The sequence below is a fragment of the Gallinula chloropus genome, assembly GCF_964237585.1.
Source record: "Gallinula chloropus genome assembly, chromosome: 19".
NCBI classification, from domain to species: Eukaryota; Metazoa; Chordata; class Aves; order Gruiformes; family Rallidae; genus Gallinula; species Gallinula chloropus.
Window position 1 is genome coordinate 3,314,355 of NC_140104.1, and position 16,214 is coordinate 3,330,568.

At 42.9% G+C, this 16,214-nt stretch overlaps 1 protein-coding gene across 2 annotated transcripts in view; it reads left to right on the forward strand.

Moving 5' to 3' along the window:
• VMP1 (vacuole membrane protein 1) overlaps window positions 1–16,214 on the forward strand; it is a 63,749-nt gene that overhangs the window by 43,850 nt on the left and 3,685 nt on the right. For both annotated transcript variants that reach the window (XM_084273244.1, XM_084273245.1), the window contains 3 exons: window positions 215–295; window positions 4,057–4,173; window positions 6,530–6,591. In XM_084273244.1, the coding sequence (XP_084129370.1) occupies window positions 215–295; window positions 4,057–4,173; window positions 6,530–6,591 (260 nt within the window). The remainder of the gene's footprint in view (window positions 1–214; window positions 296–4,056; window positions 4,174–6,529; window positions 6,592–16,214) is intronic.

A 16,214-nucleotide genomic window follows, 5' to 3' on the forward strand; every position in this document is an offset into this window, starting at 1 on the left:
TTGAAAAATAAAATTGAGCTTAATGTATGTGGGTGGTCGGATTTTCACACTCAGCATTTGAATTTCTCTCTCTTTGCTCTAAGCCCAGCCTTTCAAATTGGCCCTTTTGCCTTAAAATTTCTCCCAAAGCATGGAGGATATTGAAATCACATGAATTTTGACCAGTATTCATTTTGGGGTTTGCCTCCTTAATGCTTCATTTTCTCCTTTGCAGGACTTTGCTTCCCGGGCTAAACTGGCTGTCCAGAACCTGGTGCAGAAGGTCGGGTTCTTCGGCATTTTGGCCTGTGCTTCGGTGAGTTCATCTTTGTCATCACAAACCTCAGTGAAATCAATGCTGTGAGCTGTGACTTGGCTTTCTGTGAGCCTGTACAGACCCTCATGCCTTCTTTGCTGTGTTCTCTGTGGTACTCAGAGACACGGGATGGTTGTGGTTAAGTAGAACAAACTCCAGTCCTCTGCTAGTACCAGACATGGTGAATTCTGCATAAAAGCACAGTTGTTATCCCTTCCTTCAACTTCACCATTCCTTCTTGAAGCTGGTTCTCCTGGGAAGAAAATGAGTTTGGAATAGTTCTATTTCCTTTTTAACCCATCAGAAAAGAATGGTGCCAAATTCCTTCCTGCTGAAAGATAAAGCAGTTCAGTGTGGAGTTCAGCGTGGTGTGGTGAAACCTGGTCAGAACAGATCAGTTCATGAAAGGTGCAGAAGGCTTGTCACACCAAGGAAGGCTTACAAAAAGATGGCTTAAAATACAAGAAGTTTCTAGGTTTCTGTTTCAGACCAGGGCTGCTCCCTGCATTTGGTGTTGAGACTGTGTCTCCTCCAAGAGACATATGCACGCTGCTGCTCAGCACTCTGTGCCAGTGGGTATTTGGCAGAGCTGATCAGGTGCCCATTGACAGTTATGCTGTTGGGATTTTCCTAGCCCAGATTATTAGCTGGCAAGATATAACAAGATCTGTATTATTACCTATAGACTCTGCTGGAACCATATTGCTATTCCTTTAGGCCTTTATGTGCTGCAGCTTACAGTACTTGACATCTTCAGATCCAAAGATAGACAGAAATTGGAGAGTGGGAAACTCCCGATCTGGATCATGATTAAGATATTCATCCTTGGTAATTCTCCTCAGACTGCTCTGGAGATGTCTTTGGGTCACTGGGAACCAGACGGAGCAGGAGGAGGACACCAGTTTCAGTGTCACAGTTGTATGAACTACAAACTGTTTGTAGGGGTGTTTTTCTATGAGCAAGAGGTGATAGGAGCATCCTCACGGATGCTGTTGTAGAGTTTTAAGGAGGATAATGCTGTTCTTTTGGAGTAGAAAAATGTTGGACCATTTGAGGGTTAAATCTCTCTCTGGAGGTTTAATAAAAACTGGTAGGAAGGTTTGGCCTTGTTCTTGCATCCCCCACGCAAAATGTGGGCTGGATGCTCAGCGGTGTGATTACAGGGAAGGGGGAAGTGTAGGTCCTTTGATCCCCTTCTACCAGAATAACCACAGCCATCAGCCAGCTGTTCAGGTCTTAGTTGCATGCTTGTTTAGCATCCCTCTTGACTTCCTAAACTGTAGTGATGACCATGCTAACGATTTCCTCAAATGTAAGTAACCTGTGATAGCTGGAAAGAATTAATCTGATCGTAGTCACTGGCATACGATCCCTGCTTGCTAATCTATTGAGCTGTCTCAATGTTTAGAGTAGAGACGTAGGTTACAAGCTGTTCTTTAAATCTTTCCATCCAGTAAACTCTTAGACTGCTCCTTCGCTACCTCTGACTCATCACTCTAGTCACCATCTTGTGAGACATCACTGCACAGGCTCTTCTCTCTGTCTTGTGTAATCAGAACAACAGCTTGTAGCTGGCAGGGACGAGTTCCTGGAGTGGCTGGACAAGGTGAAATGTGGATAAAGGGAGAACATGAGGAAGGAGTTGGTAAACACGAGAGGTGATGTGTAAATGCTTCGTAGTTCCTGCTTAGGATTACTTAAACATTTGCTTAACTTCATGCCTACTCACTGCACTGTTCTCCAGTGTGCTCTGAGCTCCTGCTTTCTTTGGCTTGGAGAGGCTGCCCGGCTTGGGGCAGGGATGAGGAATCATGAATCCACCACCGTACACCTGAGGACTTGTCAATGTGTTTACCCAGTAACTGCAGGGAGGCAGTAAAAAAGGTGAGGCCAAGTGTGGCAGAGGCATTGGAAAAGGACAGGTATTCAAAGCTACACATTTTTGTGACCTCCATGGGTGAGGAAGTCAGCCCCCCACCTACGCTCACTGTATCTGTGTGCTCCCCATGAGCTTCAGAGTTTCATTTTAGGGCTTCTCTTGCTTGGTGCTGCTTCTCCGTATGCAAGAAGGTATCTCCCTTACCTTCCCCTCCCCTTCTATTGTGATCTTGCTTTTGGATTTTAACCACTCTTTCAGTTGGGTACATTTTTTTCATGATTAGAGAGCTTGTGGTAACGACTGTCCCAAGGACTGTCCTAGCTGCAGGTGGTTGTCCATCGAGCAGGGGCTTCTCAATGCCACATAAACCCACAATCAAATTGAATTGAAAACTTTGCAAGTTTATCCAGTGAAGTCAACTGCCAGTAATGTTGTTAAGCAGCAATAAGAGAGTCCTGTTGTTGTCTGGAGCTTATTTCCCATGTTGAAGCAGCTCTGGGGAGGGAGCAAAGCAAGAATTAGCCCTGGAAGATCCTTGCTGTGACTTGTGAGAATTTGCCCTCCTGCCTTTGTGGCTTTTTTGGCAATTCTCAGCACTGCATGTGTGTTTACTCAAAAACAAACAGAGAAAACCTCACCCGTCTTCTCATACACCCTGATGTGCAGTCGTTGAGTAACGTTTGCCTGTGATACCTGTAATACATTGATGATATCCACAGTTACCCCTACCTAAAACATGTTGCTCCCTATATGGTGATACTTGTAATAAAAATGTCCTGTGAACCAGCAAAAAGAACCTCAAACCAACCAACAAAAGAACATACTTGAGACCTCGAGCAGACTTGGCTCAGACGAGCGAAGTTATCTGGCTGTGGTATAAGTAAATAATTTACTAGCCTCCTATGCCTGGGACAGCTGTCAGAGGTAAAGAATCATTTTCGTTGAAGTGGAGCATGTTTAGAGACCGTTTCAGGGCATGATTAGAGACCGTTTCAGATTTCTTCCTATGCAGGTGGTGTTCTGGGTGCTCATAAATTTGAATTGCTAGTCTGTAACAGCTAAGTATAACCTCCTAAGCGTTCTCACAGATTGCACATTTCCATTCCGGTGGTTGCAAAGTTACTATCCTGTTCTACTCCTAACAATCCACACTCTTCATTTGTTTGTGTAACAAAACAGCACAAATACTGCAGGATATTTGCCCAGTAGTCCAGTGCTACTGGGAATTACACGTACCCTGGGTGCCTGCTCGGATCGTCTGCCCTCGCGCCGCACGTGAAGTGTGAAAGGCTGGAATGTGGATACTTCCTTGGGTTAATTTCAAAAATATTTTACAGATAATATCACAATACCAAATGTCAAGCCAACAGTTTAACAATAAAAAAAAAAACCCTTTTAATTTTAAATGAAATGCACATGCCTAATAAAATCTAATCAGTGCTTTTAAACTGGATACATATGCCTGTAAATGCCAGTTTTTAATGTACTTTCTCAGATGGAAATCACAGGGGATCATTTTGAACACTGGCTTCCAAGAGTGATGTGCTTGTCACTGAGAAAATTTGATAAATCACTCCAAAAGGCTTTGCTGTGGTTTCTGTGCATTTCACTTGGAAAACGTTTTGTTAGCTTTCTTAAAATCCAGGGGTAAGGAGGGACCCTGAGAATGGAATTGTCTGGGACCTTGTCTAGCTGAGTCCCGGAGCCGTAAGTTATGTGGTGTGACATTAACATTTTTGTACGTATTAAGGCAGAGGAGTTTTGGAACAAGTTGAATAAGGGGAAAAAAATGTTCATTTTTCAAAGTCGTGGGGTCTGTGGCGTTCCTGCTCATCACAGTGTGTGCTGCTGATCACAAACACCTTTCCCTTGCACTTCACAGATTCCAAACCCGCTCTTTGACCTGGCCGGGATAACATGTGGACACTTTCTGGTTCCCTTCTGGACCTTCTTTGGTGCAACCTTGATTGGGAAAGCAGTAATTAAAATGCACATCCAGGCAAGTACTACACCTCCCTTAGGGCCGTGGGGGGGTGAAAGCTTTTTCTTCTCTATTTTTTTTTCCTTTCGACTGTTACACTGTGTTACTCCATAATGAATTCTGGAGTCTCCCTTCCTGACCTGAAGTAATGGAAATTAATTTGGTGCAAAGGATTTACAATAAAGGATCTGCTAGGCTTCTTAGGCTCCAAACGTGGCAACTGAATAATTTATAGCTACAAACTAATGAGCTCGCTGCCTACACCACTCAGGAAATTGGTGGTTAGCCAAGTTATTTACCTACGGTTTTTTACCCGACTGAAAGGACTTCGTACTCATAATGAACTTGCCTTTTTGGTAACAAATACTCATTTGAAAGAGCACTGCAACTAGCCTTTACCGGTTAAGCTAAGTGGGGCTTCTGAATGCTCCCTTTTATCTCCCTTGAGTTCAGAGAGAAACCCCTGCTGCCTCCAGCCCCCAGGAAGCAGCCTGTGGGGTGTCTCCAGGCTATGGTTTGCAATTTTTGGTGTCCTCCAACTAGATTATTTTGAAAGGGCCTGATTTCAGAGCAGAACCAGTTTTTCTTGCTAACTCAGAGCTTTACCTCAGCTTCTGAATTTGCCAATCAGAATTCATTGTTGCTTTCAAAAAGTTTGAGTCTCACTCTTAACGTAGGTCAGGGGTTTGTCCAGGAGAGATGAAGTGTTGGTTCCCTGGCGATTTTTTGCTGGTGGAGGTGTGGTTAGTGCTGTATCCCAACTGCATCTCCCTGCTTGTAATGGTTAGAAGGAGTGTTTTCAGCTGGGGCATGGGGTATTTTTAAGCATTAAGTAGGTCTGGTGCAGTGCCCAGAGCTGTGTTGCTTGGAAATCTGTGGGTAGAGTAAAATCATTTCTCTGGTACCCTCCTCAGGCTCCTGAAAAATCTCTTTTGCCCCAAATAGAGTTTGGTCTTCAACCATTTTTCCCCCACATCTTTTCTAAGTAGTTATTTTACTTATAAACAGAAAATAGCAAATAGATCTGAAAATCCTTCCATTTACTGGGATAGACTTTTTTTTCCAAATTTGTTTTTTTCTTTTATTACCTGAACTTTTCTGCTTTTAAACCTGCGTGGGTAGAACTTGTTCTGGCACCACAGGAAAGCGAAATTTTGGTGAAATATTTCTCCTGTTATTTTGTTTGTCTGGTTTAACTAGCAGAATGTTTGCTCTGTAATTTATTGTGCTCCACACTCAGATCAAATGTGAGTGAGAAAATATTTCTCAGTGTCCCGGGCAGTTGGTAAATCATCCTATTTTGTAATACGTTGAGGTGGCAGAAGACCCTTTTCTGTGATGCTTCATTTCAGGCATAATCTTGTGCAATAACCTTGATTTTTGTAGTGATGTTGCTGCAATTTGGAAGTTAGGAGTCATGGAAAAGGCTTTTAATGAAATCTGTCTCTAGACAGGAAGCGAGTGAGTGGTGCTGTGGCCGTGCCGGAGCGGCGTTTAACTGGCCTCTTCCTCCGGACCACGGAGTCATTTTGTGTGGTTCTTGTCACATCCCTTCCTCCCAGTTCTCATTAGATCATCTCTGAATTGCTTTAAGGAGCCTGTGAGAACTGTCTGTGTGTGTAGACGCACCTCCACGCAGCCTGGCTCACTCTTTGCAAACAGACAGGCTGCAGATGTGACAGGAGTGGAATCAGCAGAGGTTTTTCTAGTAAAATCTGAACTGGTGTTAGAAGGGAGTGGTAAAGCTCCAGACATTTGTAGTTTCTGCAGAATAAGCTCTGTGTCACAGGAGTTTGTTACCAAAATTGCTCTGTTACAAACAGGCTGTTGCATCAGAGACAGTGAATACCCAAGCTTTTTGAACTGACAGGTACCAGTGGCTCCTACTATGCTCCTCTCTCAGTAGCTTTTACATTTCTGCCTGGAGCACGTGGATGAGTAGACTAAAAAAATACATTATTTTTCACTTCTGTGATCTCCGAGTGCATATGTTTGTGTAAGGGGATGTGAATTTTTCGGCAGGGTGATGACTGGTTTTCCATTAAAACATTGTTGATGGAGCAAAGTGACCTTGAGCTTCTGGGAATTTCAGTTTGGGGAGGACGCGAATGGTTAGTAACTCAGGCTGCAAAAACATCACAAGGAATTAAATCTAGGAGGAAATAAAATAATGAAGTAAACAGCTTTTTCCCCCTCTCCTGCCTCTTTTTGAAGAGAGTATTGGAAATTAAAGATCTTAAAAGAAAAGAGAAGGGAAAAACTGTGAGTGCTGGTGGAGCTGCCTGGTTGGAAAGGAACATAAATCATCGTACCCCATTGTCCCTGCTTCCCTTTTGATCAAATGTTTCTCTAACTGATGTTTTCCTTCCTACAGAAACTTTTCGTTATTATAACATTCAGCAAACATATAGTGGAGCAGATGGTGTCCCTAATCGGGTGAGTGATACTTTAACACAGTAATACCTTATTAAGTGGAAAAATACTGGGGGAGTCAAATTAGATGTGCTGAAATTTGTGCTGTGCTTCCAAGTGCAAGGTTTGGCCAACACGTACTTTAGGTCTTATTATCAACTTTATTCCTCTCCTCAAGTGCTTCGGGGAACATAATAGCTCCGAAGGTCAGTGTGTGTAGTGCCAGGGGATAACATTCACCCAGGAGTATGACACAGCTCTTCCAGTTCTTGATGGTTACACGTTTGGCTGTGAATAGCCAGGGTTTTGTGGCCTTTCCTCAGTGTTGTAGCGGGATAAGAAAAAAAGAGAGAAAGAACTGTGGTGATCTATGAGGGGTCCCGAGGTGGCAATAAACATCTTCCATGATCTGCACTGCTTTCTACATTTAAAATCTTAAAATAGCTCATCAAATGTCAGAATGAGAAGTTCAGTGTGTGGAGTTATACCTCCATTCTATTTCATTGGATTTTTGGTAGGAGAAATGACAGTTTGCATGGATAAACTGTGCTTATTTTGGGGAATTTCCTCTATTTATTTATTTTTTTTAGACAGAGTTCTTTTGCAATAGATTACTGTTCTATTTTTTTAAGTTAAAATCTCAGGTTAAAACAAGAAATCTAAGCAAAAACCCAAGAAGTGTTAGGTGAAAATTAAAAACCCAGACACCCCAACATACTTAGACATTCCCTTGGTGGGTTTGGATGAAGAGTGGATGCTAATGCTGAAGCACTAGATTTTTGCCTCATATCTACCTGTTCAGTTGTGAAATTCTGTGTAATTTTAATATCCACTGTTGATGTTAACATTTCCTGCCTGGTAATCCAGCAAATATCATCGCAGCAGCGCCTCTCAGACCACGCAGATGTGTCAGCAACTGTTCAGATGCAAACAAAGTGTGCGACTGAATTAATTTAAGCGTAGGCAGCTAGATCAAATCATATGGGTTTCATCAAAAATTGATGCTTTGTTGTTCAAAGGAGCAGTTGGGTTCTTGCAGAGGAGCTACTGGCCCTTTTCAGTCCACTGAGCAGGTTAATGTCAGGGATGGATGGGAGTTTCTAAGATTTAAATAGCTTTATTTTTATTTTTGGTTTTCAAACCAGATACCTAACAGGGAGCCATAAAATAAACTCTAAGGTGTTTCTATTTTCCCAAGGTTTTTCACTTGTTATTTGGGGCAAATCAATTGATGCTTTGCTGTGCAAACTGTAATGTCTGTTTGCACAGAAAATCCAAAAAGCCACGTTCCTCAAGAACATTTTCAGGGGAGAAACGTCTGGAAATGATTCCCTTTCAGATATGTAAACTTGAAGTAAAATGCTGTGCACAGAAAGAGGAGTGTGAGAAGAAACATTCTGGGCATTTCGCTAATGAAAGAAATCCTCACTTTATTACTTCCTGAGCTTCTGATTGGGTGTCTGGTTTGTAACAAGCTTCAGAATGAATTCGTTGCTTTGATTGAGATCTAAAAGAGAAAAGAAAGAAAAGAAGATCAGTGTGGCTCCTTCTCCATCAGGAGTTGGGTCTCATAGTACCAGTCACACCGGGCGATGTAGCACTGACTTCTGCTCTGAGCTGCTACTAGGTCAGGTACCTTTCCAAAGGTTTACTGTCCTGAGGATCTTTGAGCCAAAACTATTAGTTTTTTCCTACTTCATCTGTCTTGGAGATAATTTTGCATCGAATTACATCGAGTGCATTCACAAGGCCTCTGCTGGAGTCACATTTTATTGGATGGTTGATGTCAGAGTTAAAAAATGTTCTCGGGAGACAGTCAGATTTTTGGAATGTCCCGGTATCCTTGACTTTTCTCAAGCTGTCTGCTAGCATTACCTCATCAATTTCTTTCAGAGTGGGGTATAAAACATGTTAAACAATAGCTTGCATTAAATCCCTTCTTATTAAATTAAAATATAGTTCTGTTTAATGGGCGGTAACTTTGTTTTAATCAGATTCTATCGGCCACAATGACTTAAGGCTCTTTTTGTGTCTGGGATATCGCTCTTACACAATAGGAAATGCCCAAGCACAGTCCTTTAGAATAATGAACATATCAATACACAACTAAAATCGAGACAGAAGATTAAGTTACAAGATAAAGTCTGGGGACATTAGATTTTGTAAGCCAGAGGGAATTTCTCGATAGCTGCGTGAGTCTTAGTCAAAAAGCAGAAATGATTCACCTGCAGACCTTGCTCAGGGCTGTTTGCTTCTGGTCCTGGCTGCTGCTGGCCCTGCACACTGAGCCTGTGACTGAGCTGCTTTGATATAACTCAGGGCAATTTGATTTTGCCGTTTTGTCTTGGTCTCCATTACAAAAGGATCATAAAATATTCCTTCCACTAATTAAATAGGGAAGGAAAATGAAAACATGGTGGGAAATTAAGAAGCTGCTTAAAAAAAAAACCACAACCTAATATTGGTGGTAGCTTGTGTACAAAACAAATAGGTAGGAAGGATGGTGGTGGTGGCAGCAGCAAGGGAAATGGCAGCTGTGAAGGCAGAGGGGACAAGGAGACCTGGCAGCGGGAGCCTGGAAATCAGAGCTGCCCGACTTACAAAGAGACGGGCAGCTCACACGAGGTGGGTAATTATCAACCCGTTCTGCCAGTCAGCCCTTCCAGGAGGTATGATTGCTGCCTGCAGTGCTACCAGAGGATAATGTTTTCTCTAGGGTTGTATTACGTTCATCAGCTTTTGTGAGGAAAGATGGTGGGAGAGAATTTTGTCCTGTGTCCTCTTAACGAAGAGGTTAACGTACTGATCCATCCCTGTGAAACCCCTGGATGCTGGTTTCAGGCCAAACCTGGCCTGGTTAAAATGTTTAATTATCTTGTGTGTTGTGGGCTTTCTTCTGGCTTTCCAATCTTCCAGTTTAGGGTTATTTTACCTACAGCTGCAGGATTGTTTATGAAGTCCCACTAAGCATATTGCTTTTAAGCATGATCGTATTTTCTTTGAAGTGGCAGTTTCAAATGTGGATTAAGAATTCCCAGAAAACTGCTAAAAGAAACAGTTCCCAAAGCAGATGCCATCCACAAAAGCATCTGCCCTCAGTTCTGAATGAATGCTCAGAAAGAAAACCTCAATTTGTTTTTAATTCAGCTTGCTCTGGTCATATTTTGTCAGAACGAGCTCAGAACTTCAGAGCTTCACCTAGGAAACCTCACAAACGTGTTTGTACAGCATTAGCACATGGTCTTCACCTCAGAAGCATCCGGACTTGGGCGGTAGCAGATGGTAGGGCTGCATCCCTTTTGGGCAAGTCCCACCCTTTTGGGTAGAGAGATTCCCTCTGACTGTTGCTGAGTTAATGATAAACTCGGGCAGGCTGCAGGAGGTCCTGATTCCAGAGGCAGTATCTGCTCAGAGGGGAGCGTGACCGCTGCCTGCCACGTATGCTGTCATCCTCCCAAAATCAGGAGCTGCTGCCTGTAGCAAACGAGGTCTTGCTGATTTTAAGAGGAGGAGAGGCTCATCTGTTCAATTAATGAACTGAGTCAGTAAACTACTTTGAAGTTTAAACAGAAGCCAGTGACATGCACGTTAAAAGAACATAATATACTTCCCCAGATTTTTAGAAGTTAATTTGTTGGTGCCGTGCTGTGTGGGTGAGGAGTGTGAACAGTGTGAGGTGTAATTCAGCAAACTCAGACCTGAAAGTCTACCCCAAAATATCAAAAGTATCAAAACCCTACTGAAGGGGTTCCTCAACCTGCTGGGGCTTGAAGGATCCCACATCTCAAGGGAAAAACAGTTTTTTGGTACCGGGTACTTGAGGCACTGCCTGGACAAACCAGTTTGCTATTTATTGTGCCATAATTCTTTGCTTCACAACTTAATCTCAGTTGATTCTTGTAAGGAACGTGATGTTCCTTGCAGGAAAAAAGTACAGCTGAAGTCACAGTGCCTGATGTAACTGGAAACTTTGCTTAAAGATTTTTTTGTTGTTGTTGTTTCAAGAATAATTTACAGTGTAGGGTTAAGGTTGTTCTTTAGAATACAAGTGAGCCAAGAAGCTACAGGGATGGAAAGGGCTGCACCAGAAACCACCGATCCTGGGGTGGGAAGAGCCCTTTTTTGGATTTACTTTGTTCTCTGTGATTGCTGGAGGTTTTGGGGACCCCTGGCAGTGTGTGACCCCAGAGTGTGGCCTCTGCCAGCTCATTCCTGCTGCTTCAGATTCCTCTGCTCTGGGGAAGAGCCACGGCAGCCGACCAGCATCAGAGGAGCCAGGCGCAGCCTGCCTACCCCTCCTCCTGCCAGAACATCCACAACCTGTTGAACCAGCATCGTTGTTAAAGGATATTTTGAAAAGTAGGTTCTGATCAGTATTTAAAATAAAACCAGGGTGGTAGAATTCATCTAAAAATAACCTGAAGTGGCTGAGAACATGGATAACTGAACACTCAGGTCAAAATCTCCTGAGAGGAATGCTTCTGGAAGGTTATACCCATACACCTGACATTTCTCAGTGCAATAAATCAATGGTTCTCCTCCCCCAAGTGTATCAGAAACCTGTGGGACTGTGCCCTCGTAATATGCCCTGTACACAATAGATCAGCTCTGCACAAAAAAGGCTTTAGCGTCTTGAAAGGGACACAGATGTGGGTGAAATTTGAGTAGCTTTGGTGCTGAAAACCTTCCAGTGGATCACAACAGAATTATAAGAGTTTATTTGCAAAAGGCTTGGAGGATTTAACTCTGAAGCAGCAGCCTTTTAACATGAATTGTATAGGAAATAGTGCTGTAGCTTTAAAAAGAAGTTTCCTTCCAAAGAGCAATATTGAAGCGGAGTTAAGAACCAGCAGTACAGAGATGTTGCAATCCCCATTTTTGATTTTAACATAACAGAATGTCCCCAAGAAAACAAAAAAATGTCTTGCAGGCAGCTTGGTTAACTTGGGTATTGGAGTGTAGCTCCAGGTATAAATGACGTCAAACCTGTAACCATTTTAGCTTAGTAATCTTCAAAGAAGATATTTTCTTTCTTCATCTTGTGAAGTGAGTGAATCTGCCAAGTAGCCTTTTACCCCCCAAAATGTTTCTGTTGCTCCTGACCATAAACCAGATTTATTTTCTGCAGTTTTAGAGCCCTGAGTGCAGATAACATCTAAAGCTTCACCAAAGGCTCTGAGGCCCAAGTGGAAGGTCTGTGGTTACCCCCTCGGTGATCTGGGAACCCAAGTTTTGCTGGGACCACTCTCTTGGAGCCAGGGTCCAGGTTTGCTGCAGCATCATCTGGGGCTGAGTCAAGCAGGAGCCTGAGCTGGCTCTGAGTCACTGCAGGGTCCTGGTGCTGGCCGAGCCTCGGGGAAATGGATGGTTTAAATACTGTGAGAATCTTTATCAGCACAGGAAATGACAGCTCATTAAAATACTAACCGTTAAGCCTGTTTAGATCACTGTCTGGAAAAAAATTAACCATTGAAGGTTCAGATAACTTGCAGGAAGAAAGGTGCTCTGTTCAGATGGTGAACACCATACGCAAATTAATCAGCTTTGCTAATTGTCCAGTGGCATACAAGCATTTCCATTGGAATCTTTATAAAATGTCTCACAGAAGTTGATACCTTGCTGGAGGAAAACTTCTAGTTCCTTTGGAGGGAGGAAAGGCTCAAGGAACCAAGAATGGTGCCTCAACCAAAAGCCTTTCTGCTTTTGAGCTGCAGGATGGATTTTTCCTGTGTTCCTCCAGGGCGATGTGAATCTAGGGCAGAGAAGCTGTGTGGGGGAGGCTGGATGTGATGATTTCTGGTGTTTTGCATAATTGTTCAGAAGGTGAAAGCTTTGGCCTTCAGGCCTGGCTGTCAATAGCTCCTCTGATTTAAATAAATAAATTATAAAACCGTGTCTGAGGTACTGGCAGAGCAGACTCCATCCCAGCAGGCTCCACATTCTTCAGTGCCACTTAACTCCCTTCCCTGCAGCAGGAGATAATCCCTGGCCTTGGGCCATGCTTGCTCCAGGACAAGGGGGGAGATAGGGAACGTGCAGGGTTTCTGTTGGCAAAATGCACAGTGAGATTTTCCTCTTGGTTTAGTTTTCTGTTGGGTCAGAATTTCTCTGGCTGTTGAGGAGGTGTTTTGTGTCAGCCCGAGCGGCTCAGTCGGAGCGAAAGGGATGTGCTGCCGTTTGTCCGCAGCCTGTGAGGGTCTGGAGGAGGACAAAGTGTCCTTGCCCCCTCCCTCTGCTAACAGTTAAACGGTTTTTCCAAATTAGCAGCTGTGGATACTGGAGAGGTCGCCCATAAAACGGGGCTGTGACTCAATATTGCATCACCTTTCCAAGCAGGGCTTCGGGGTGTTTCAGCCTGGGAGCCTGGTGACTCCTCTGCACCATCTATTCACCTATTCTGGTTCTCACTTCCCTCCAGATTATTCTTTCCATGAAAAAATAGACTCTGGTGCATTGAAACCTGCAGAGCTTACTGCTGCTTGACCATCACAACCAGGGTTCTCATTCCAGTTGTTGGCAGGAGCTGCTGAATTCAGAACTCGATGCCACTGAAGTTCTTATTTACATTTGTAATTTCCATCAGAATAAACGGGGTTTGAGAACCCCTCAGTTAATCAGCTGCTTAATCATCACTTGCTGTCAGAGGCCTCTTACAAACAGGAAAGTTTCATTAGCAGTTAAACCCCACTGTATTAATGTTCCTACGAGTCTGGAGTGGCAGCTCCGTGTGTCTTGGAAACTCTTGCTAGTTGGAACCTTCTCCCTGGAAGAGGAGGTGAATACCCAGGTGTGCAGAGGTTTTGGTAAGATGGGAACTTTGTATTTTAAATTGTGGACCGATAGATTTATTTTTTTGGTGTGAAATATTATCACAGTGATACAGAACTGCAGCATTTGCCAGAGAACTGTGCTTCAGCTTGAAGTTACCTGAGTGTTCCCAAACTCTGCAAGGACAGGTTAGGAAATTTCAGTGACTGGGGTGACCACGCTCTTAAAGGTCTTGTCAGATGGAAAATACCCTTTCAAGAGGGCAAACATCACGATGAAATGGTTTTAAAGAAGTGGCTTTAATATTAGTAACAATGCAATCGACTGAAGTACTGAATAGCTTTCTGCTTTTTGTTAAGCTGGAGTGGGGAAAAAACTTCCCCCCCTCTTTGATTTGGTGCTTCAGCCACAGGCACTTGAGAGAGCTCTCGCCTGGGGTTCTGGAGATCCGGTTAAAAAGAGAAGTTCCCCCAAAATCCTCCCTGCCACTGCACAGGTAGTGACACCCGTTCAGACCCTGACAATCCCGGGAACACAAGTTAGCTCTCAGTGTATTTTAACAGGCAGGTTTGCTCTAACTGGGAGAGGAGTGTTGGGTCTCTCACAGTCTGTACACCCTCGGTGTAATTTTAAACGCACCCTAGAACAGCTTGGCTGAGTCTCTGTGGTGCTTCAGGCTGCCTGAAGGCTGCTTTTATTTGCTGCAAAAAACACTATAGAATTTTTCATTTGGATAGAAGTCGTGGCTCTCAATTAAAAAGAAATAATCAGAGATACATCTGTCTAATTACAAATGTCAGGTAATGCTTCTGAAAATGGGCTTCAACAGTGTGTTGTTCAGCAAATCGAAATTCTTACTGGGTGTTTATGTTGTAGTATTAAAAGGCAAGTAATGCTTTTTACTCAGATGTTGTGCTTGTAGTGAATTTGGGCTGTTCTGAAGGCTCGTGCCATTATTTGGAAGTCTGTTTTCAGTTTCAATTCCTTGTGAAACATTCAATTTTAGCAGAGAATCAGAACGAATTAAAACAAAAATCGGTGTTTAATGTTAACTGTTTCTAAAATTTCTTCTGAATCAAAATTTCTTCTGAGGGGTTTTCCCACAAAAAAACAAAAAAAAAAAAAGGAAAAAAAGAAAAACCTAAACAAATCCAAAGTCTTTTTCTGCATCCCCTGGTCCCTCTTTGTTTTTTCAAGTCAATCAGAGAACAGAACAGCTACTCTCTGCCCAGCAGTGCATCCTTATTGCTGGTAAACTGCAAAATTAATTAATAGCAATGATAGCAACTGGTGAAATGCATCTCAGTGCTGGTTTTGACAGACGGCTTGTAGTGACTGACCTTTTTTTGTTATTTAATTGAAGCCCTTAAGCACTGAGCCCTACCTTTGAAGCCTTTAAGAAAGGCGGGTTGTGTGCTTGGGGGGGTTGTGTGTTTTGTTCTGGCAGATAGAGACTGGATGAGCTACATTCTGTTGTGCTCTGAGGTCTTTCCATTTCTTGTCCTTTCAAATTATTTTGTTGAAAGGAAACAGCTTTGATTTTCAAAGGAACAGGCCAGGAATTGGTTTTAGATTATTCTACACACAGGGTTATCTTCCAGCATCTTCCCTTCTGAAGTCGGATGTGTAAATACGCCTGTGGTTTGCATGGAGCCCTCAAACAGCCTGTTGAAGGTGTGTCTTCAAATCAGATTGTTATGATGACTTTCAGCTCCTTCTGCCCTGGTACCCGTGCTGGGTTGGGGTCCAGTCCTTCACCATTTATAGTCAAGTCTTCCCCTTCCTTCTCCGATGAGACAGGGTTAGCTGAGCTCCACTACAGTTGGGGGAAAGGGGGCACCACTCACTTGTTTGTACTTAAATAAAATGCCAACTGATTTTTAAGATTAAGGGGACTTCGATCTTTCAAGATCTAAAAGGCTGCCTGTGCTTTAGAAACTAGGTGACATATATGTTAGCTGGTTCATTAAATGATTGAATTTTGTCAAAAGAGGCCAATTAACTGATACTGTCCCTCTAAAATGGGATTTCAGGAATTTTATTCCCAGTTTTTCAGATTTTCTGGATGTTACTCAGCTTCATTTTACCCCTTAGTTAAATTCATGCATCTTTTTTCAGTATTAAAGTCCCTGTGAGTGAGCAAAACGTTGCAGCCTTGTGTAAGGCAATAATTCCTTTCAGGATCTTAGAGTTCTTCAAAACAGCTTTAATAAAAGGAAACTCGGGCACTTAATTCTTAGTCATGCTCACAAAAGGAAAAAAAGAAACCCAACCAAAACTGAATTATTTTAGTGAAAAAAAAATTTGAAATAGTGTCTGTGCACCAGGGTCTCCTCAAACCTTCTGAATGGCTTTTTTCTCCTTGTCCTGGTGTTTCATGTTACTTGGGCGCTGCCTTAGTTCAGTTTTCAGAAGAAAAAAAAAAGGCATTTGAACAAGCATCCTGTTAATCATTCATCTTTCATCATTTAAATATTCCTTATTTCATAATCACACAGAAGTTTAAAAGTAAACTATTACCTTTCAGTAGCTTTTCCAGGCTTCCAAGTGTCATTTGAAAAAAGAAAAGGAACCTCAAGCCGTAACTCCATCCTAAACGTGTGACTCGGAGTGATCCGCAAGTCACTGGGAGAATTGTGACCACAGGTCCAAGGGAGGGCTGAAAAACTGGAAATCATTTGTAGAAGTCAATGTGCTCTTGTGTAAAATGTGTAAGAGGTGCTTTAGCCTCTGCTTTTTTTTCCCCATCTGATATTTTACCAGCCCAGACGAAGAATTTACTCACCCCGTTGTAGCGGCGTGATGGTGAATCATGAGGGGAGCGATCTTTTTCTCGTAAATATGTTCACAAAAATTATTTGCCCCTGGCTGTTGAAGGG